The sequence below is a fragment of the Colobus angolensis genome, unplaced genomic scaffold, assembly GCF_000951035.1.
Source record: "Colobus angolensis palliatus isolate OR3802 unplaced genomic scaffold, Cang.pa_1.0 Scaffold151, whole genome shotgun sequence".
NCBI classification, from domain to species: Eukaryota; Metazoa; Chordata; class Mammalia; order Primates; family Cercopithecidae; genus Colobus; species Colobus angolensis.
Genome location: NW_012114611.1, coordinates 2005780 through 2012281, shown reverse-complemented (window position 1 = coordinate 2012281; position 6502 = coordinate 2005780). Strand labels below are relative to the sequence as shown.

Here is a 6502-nt window from a genome sequence, read left to right as displayed (position 1 = left end):
TGCCCCGCCCCCGGCCTGGCCGGCTTTGGTCGGTGGCACCCCCTCGACCCCCGGCTGACTGTGATCGCAGGGGGCCTAGAGGTGCATGGCCCAACCCCGGCTCCCGGCACCGGGGGGTCAGGAAACTGAGCGGAAAGTGGGGAACGAGGCAGCCATTTGCAACCGGAGAGGAAAGTAGTGCAGCGCGGCGCCGCTCCGCCTCCCCCCCTCCGCCTCCTGTTCGGCCGGTAGGGTGGTTCCTGCGAAGGGGCTATTTCCTGGCCCGAGAGCTGGGCAGCGGTCGTGAAGATTCGTGAAGCCTTCGGCGCGAGATCCGGGGGGGCCTTTTGCCCGGGGCACCCCACTCGAGAGGGGGAGAAAGGAGAAGAGGCGGCCCTATTTTGTGTTGGAGCGGAGCGGCGGAAGGATCCCGCCCTCTCGGAGGAAAGGCTGTGACTCTGCAGTTCTACGCACACGCTGCGGGATCCTTCCGCTCCGGGTTAACCCCGACCGCGCCGGGCCGGCAGCCGGGCAGACACGTGGGAACGAAGCCCACCTCCTGTCTGCTGCGGCCCTGGAGCCTCTTCATTTACCCCCCAGGCCGCGAAACTAGGACTCCGGCCGCTTTTTAATTCCATACCCTTGCAGTCATTGGTCCCTGAAACTCCAACTGCCCCCTTGCTTTGGCCAGGGGCAGTCTTTCCCGGGAGGGGGATGGAAGAAGAGCCAGGAGATTGGCCGCTGCTCAGCATCCTGGGAACTGGAGTCCGCAAATGGAGAAAGTGAGGTACGGCGCCTGGCGCTGCAGAGGGTGGGTTCTTGCCACGTTTGGGGACCCGAAGAAAACTGGACTAGTGCCTAGTCGTTCCTCCTGGCTCCCAGTCCCCCGTGTGAGGAAGGACTGTCGGTGCCCACACAGTCAGTACACACACCTCCCCATCGAAACATAAATGTAGAGTCTCCCTTCCTTTTCAGGGTGCCCCCACTCCCACCTCCAGCCCTTTCAGATATTCAATACCCCTGTCCCTTTTTTAGTAAACTGAGGTAGCCTCGCTGCTACCTGGCCGGAGTACTGTTCTAGACAAGATCGCAAAACATACTCTTTGCAGGCACCAACCCCCCACCATAAGTCTGGATGAGAAAGGATTGGAATGCCTCTTCTGCATCAACTGCACTCATGGGGTGGACAAAAGGAGACAAATTAACTATGTCCAGATACTTTATATATTCTTAGTTATTCCTCACCTTCATTATGAGTTACATGGAATTATCTCCATATTGCAGATGAAGATTAAGGCTACAATAGGTAAGATTGCCCACAGAAATACATCTAGTCAGAAGTTGAGCTATTATTCAAACCAAAGGCCACGTTTTTCCTAGGATTACAAATAATACTACAGTTTTTTAAAGGAAGATGTGGAGAAAGAGGCAGGCCGATTCGATCCAATGCCAGCTTTGTGGGGAAAGGGTTTACGGTGCTATCCAACATAATTTTTTTTTTTTTTTGAGACGGAGTCTTGCACTGCCGTCCGGGTTGGAGTGCAATGGTGCGATCTCGGCTCACTGCAACCTCTGCCTCCGGGGTTCAGGCGATTCTCCTGCCTCAGCCTCCCTAGTAGTTGGGATTACAGGCGCACACCACCAGACTCGGCTACTTTTTTGTATTTTTAGTAGAGACAGGGTTTCACTATGTTGGCCAGCCTGGTCTCGAACTCGTGATCCGCTCGCCCTGGTCTCCCAAAGAGCTGGGATTACAGGCATGAGCCACCACGCGGGGCCCCAACAGAACTTTTCTACAGTGATGGAAATGGATTAAATCTACACTATCTAATATGGTAGCCATTAACCACATGAGCTCTCAAGCACTTCGAAATGCAGGTGGTACAAGTAAGGAACTTTTTATTTTAATGAAATTAAATAGCCACATGTGACTTGATGCTTTTATATTCAACAGTGCAGGAGACCTTAATCTCTGCTGGTCAGAGTCATAGGAGGGATCAGGACTAGGTTTGTCCTACTCCAGCCACACATTGGCATCATGCTTTCTGCACTGACCATTCACACATATTTGAGCAAAAAAACTCCAGCAGTGATCGCACACCTCTTTTGGTTACAATAGAATAAGTTAACCAAGAAACAAGTTGGAAAATGGAAGGCCCCTCCCAGGTTTGCACCCAGAGGCAGGGAGAGGCAGACCCTCACCAGAAAGACCTCCAGTAATAACACAGATAGCCACCCACTATTTCGGGTTTTTTTTTTTTTTTTTTTTTGAGACAGAGTTTCGCTCTTGTCTCCCAGGCTGGAGTGAAATGGCGTGATCTTGGCTCACTGCAACCTCCGCCTCCCAGGTTCAAGCGATTATCCTGCCTCACCCTAGTAACTGGGATTACAGGCGCCCACCATCACACCCAGCTAATTTATTTTTAGTAGAGATGGGGTTTCACCACGTTGGCCAGGCTGGTCTCAAACTCCTGACTTCAGGTTATCCACCCACCTTGGTCTCCCAAAGTGCTGGGATTACAGGCGCGCCCAGCTGCCACCCACTATTTCTTAAGGACTTATTATGTGTGAAGAACTGTAGTAAGCTTTGCATATATTACCTGATTTAATTTTCACCTCAACTCTATGAAGCACACTTAGCCACTCTTCATAAATGAGAAATGGAGGCTGTGAGAGGTTAAGTGACTGCCCAAGGCCACACAGCTAAGTGGAGGAGCTATTAACCGCTATCACTACTGTCCCCAGGCCTTGAGATTATTGATAAACTAGAAAACTTTAGATGTTTCTAAGTCTACCCCAGACCTCATGAAAATGGCAGCGGGAAAGTAGGCCCCTGTAATGAGTATCCCAGGTCAGATGTGCAAAAGGACTCAATTTTAGTATAAGGAGAGAGGTTAGTGACCTCCCGGAACCTCCTAAGCCAGTGAGATTGTTGTTTGGAGTATGTTGCTTCTAGCAGCCCTTATTTCTTTTTAGATTCTGGATCAGAAAAGCAAAAGCAGCTGTCAGGACTTTTGAAAATCAGCATGACAAGCCATATCCCCACTGTAAGCCTGGAGCCAGGCACTGACAAAGTCACAGCTAAAAATCACATCTAGGTTCTGTCAATCCTTCCCAAGTAAGTACATTGACAGGTACCTCGGGCTCCCCCAGTTGTCAGAAGAGGTCTGTACCTTCCCTGTGAAGATCTACCATTCAAGTAACCCTTACACGTCCTTGGAGGAGGTATTAGACTAGTTAGGCAATCATGCTGGTGGGAGGGTGGGGATCAAGAAAAGCGGAGGCAAACAGGACCAAACTTTCCTAGCTGAAATATCAATCCTACTGAGGCGGTAGGTCCATAAGAGCAGAACCAATAGCCTTTGACACCTAAAAAAAGTAGAACACCAAAGGTGTGAAAAGTACAAAAAGATTAAAGGTATGAAAAGAGCAAAGGACAGCCATTTTAATGAAAGACACTGGGGACATGGAGGGCCGGGGGGACTGATAGGCACCAGATGCATTATTTCTTACTTTACTCAACACTCTTGGGAAGTCAGTCTTCACAACACTTTAGTCTCTCTGCCTCTACGCTCCTTCTCAATTCTTTTTTTTTTTTTTTTTTTTACGGAGTCTCGCTCTGTCGCCCAGGCTGGAGTGCTGTGGCCGGATCTCAGCTCACTGCAAGCTCCGGAATGAGGGGCTTGTTCTCCTGAAACCCTGTCTGCTTTTGAGTCCAAGCAAATGCTGAGGCCCCAGGAAGACAGCTAGGTCAGCATGTTGCATCTGGCCACTAGAGGGTGGTGTTTCTGTAATTAAGGGGATCTTGAAAGGCTACAAAACTTGGACGGGAGTGGCAGCCAGCTGGACTCAGTGTATGAGGAACCTAGCAGAATAGAAAGGTGGGAAAGGCAAGTTAGGATAATGGTCCTTAATAAGTGAGGAATAAGGAATGGGAACAAGGTAGGAGGAAAGATTTCCCACCAAAGACCACAGCCATCACTCCTTGGAAAAAGAGATATTGGCTCTGAGCTCTCCCTAGATACACAGAAGTCAACAATAAGGCCGGGAGTAGTGGCTCACGCCTATAATCCCAGCACTTTGGGAGGCTGAGGCGGACGGATCACTTAAGGTCAGGAGTTCAAGACCATCCTGGCCAACATGGTGAAACCCCATCTCTACTAAAAACAGCCAGGCGTGGTGGCAGGTGCCTGTGGGAGACTGAGGCAGGAGAACCGCTTGAACCTGGTAGGCGGAGGTTGCAGGAAGCCGAGATTGCAGCACTGTACCGCTCCAGCCTGGGCAACAGAGTGAAACTCCGTCTCACATACACACAGGAAAAAGAAGTCAACAACAAAAGATTTCTCAGTTTATTTGCATATATACATTGTCACCCCAGGGAGCCAGCTCTATTTCAGAAGTCCCTGGCTTCCCTTACCCAGCCAACACCCAAAACCCACTCAAGAGGATGGGTCCTGGATAAATAATGCCCAGGACTCATATCCTGACCCCACAGGTTATAACAGAATTCATCTAGCAAAAACAGAGAGCTAGAGGCCAGTGTCCATGATAGGTCCTTGCCCCTTTGTAAACATTGACATCCAGACCACTAGAGCCTGGGGAAAGTGTGCAAACATGAGGATGCCACACTGTGTGTCCAGGGGTCAGGAACACAGCTGGCAACCATACCCGTGAAGTCCTGAGGGTCTGACCCCCCACTGGAACATGGCAAGTGCCAGAGGCAGAAACAAGGCAGTTACACCACACCCAAGGGCTCACATGAGATGGCAGCGACGCTCTTGCCCATAGGAATTCTCCACCCGGGCAATCTCCTGGATGACTTTGGTGAAGATGCCTTGAGTTAGCTATAAGGGAAGAGGATTTAGGGCAAAAGTCAGTTCAGTGCCAATACCACCCAGCTCTGGGGTGAAAGCTCCATTCCTGCAACATTCCCACCAAGCAGTACAATAAGAAAAACACGGCTACCACCACCACCCTTCTAGTCTTCGGGTCAAGCACCTGATTCTCTCGAGCAGATGACTCCATAAATGTCGCACCCCAGGACTCTGCCAGCTTCTTCCCTTCAACTGCCTGTACCTCTCTGGAAGCAAATTTGGGATATAAAGATGGAGGATAGAAATGTTGGTAAGTGCTCTGAAAAATCTTCAGAATCAAGGCTTCCTGGCCAGGCTTAGTGGCTCATGCCTGTAATGCAGCACTTTGGGAGGCCGAGGTGGTGGATCACTTGAGCTCAGGAGTTCAAGACCAGCCTTGGCAACACAGTGAAATACCATCTCTATTAAAAAGAAAATGGGCCGCGCGTGGTGGCTCATGCCTGTAATCCCAACAACCCGGGAGGAGAGGTTGCAGTGAGCCGAGATCACACCACTGTACTCTAGTCTGGGCAACAGAACAAGACTTCATCTCAAAAAAAAAGAAGGAAGAAAAAGACTTCCTCTGACCCTTGCCATTTCCCCAAGTTTTGGGAGGAGGGCTGTGGAAGGAGCAAATATAGGTAAACAAAGGAACAATGGGTGAATCTAGGACTGAGGCTTGAAATATGAAATTGTGGCTTTTAAGATAGAAGTATTATCTTCCTTAAGCTTCAAGTTAGAGACAAAGAGAGGTGAAATGACTTGAGTCAGTGGCAGAGCCAGGAAGAGTCTGACTGATTCCTAGTCCATTTCACTTCCTTTTCCTCTAAGTAGCAGAGATTTACATACCTCTCTGGAGAGAGATCTGCCTTGTTCCCAACTAGAACCACTGGCACCCTGTGAGGAAACAGCAGTTATTTCAGAATCCCCTCATTCCCCAACTCCTTACATCAAGGCTGGACAACTCCTTATCAGACCAGGCAGAATCTATATCTGAGCCTCTCTAACTTGACAATTCTCCCCTCTGCTCTCTCCTACTCCCTCATGCCCACACTATGTCCCTATCCCCCAAGGCCACTTACCGGGTTTTCCCATGGCCTTCGTGTAGCTTTTGGTACAGACTCTCAATGACTTGGAAGCTTTAAACACAAGAATTGGAGCTATAACTTTATGAGACAGTCCTCAGGTCTTCCCAAGTCCAACACTCACAACCTTGGTCACTTACCTATGCAGAGAGGTGACAGAATACACAAGCACATAACCATGGACTCCAATGATGAATGAATAGGGCAGAATGCTGTACTCATCCTGGCAAGAAATGGAAACATCAGTACCTAGATCCAAACCACTCAGATGGCAAAGGTTGGTGGGACAACATCCAGGTGACCCTCCCTGGGGCATGCCCTACTATAGTCACTTCAACAAGTATTTATGGAGCAGCTCCAATGAGCCCTGCATACTCTTAGCAGGTAAAATGCTTTTAATACTACTTTACAGATGAGCCACAAAGACTACCAGACTTCATCTCTGAGGGCTGAACTGCCACTTTTGGATACCATACCCCAACTGGTACCTGCCCTGCTGTGTCCACCAGGTGTAGGTGAAACTCATCTTTGCCAAGAGTCACTATCTTGCTGTAAGCTGAAAAGAAAAGAAAACTTGACTGTGAG

The 6502-nt window shown here is 49.5% G+C and overlaps 1 protein-coding gene across 2 annotated transcripts in view; it reads right to left on the bottom strand.

Annotated features, from left to right (window-relative positions):
- Window positions 1-4305: 4305 nt before the first annotated feature.
- RHEBL1 (Ras homolog enriched in brain like 1) overlaps window positions 4306-6502 on the bottom strand; it is a 5402-nt gene continuing 3205 nt past the window's right edge. For both annotated transcript variants that reach the window (XM_011936211.1, XM_011936210.1), the window contains exons 3-8: window positions 6406-6473; window positions 6058-6140; window positions 5915-5971; window positions 5682-5729; window positions 4978-5059; window positions 4306-4823 (exon numbers count right to left, since the gene is read on the bottom strand). In XM_011936211.1, the coding sequence (XP_011791601.1) occupies window positions 4734-4823; window positions 4978-5059; window positions 5682-5729; window positions 5915-5971; window positions 6058-6140; window positions 6406-6473 (428 nt within the window). In that variant the 3' untranslated portion in view covers window positions 4306-4733. The remainder of the gene's footprint in view (window positions 4824-4977; window positions 5060-5681; window positions 5730-5914; window positions 5972-6057; window positions 6141-6405; window positions 6474-6502) is intronic.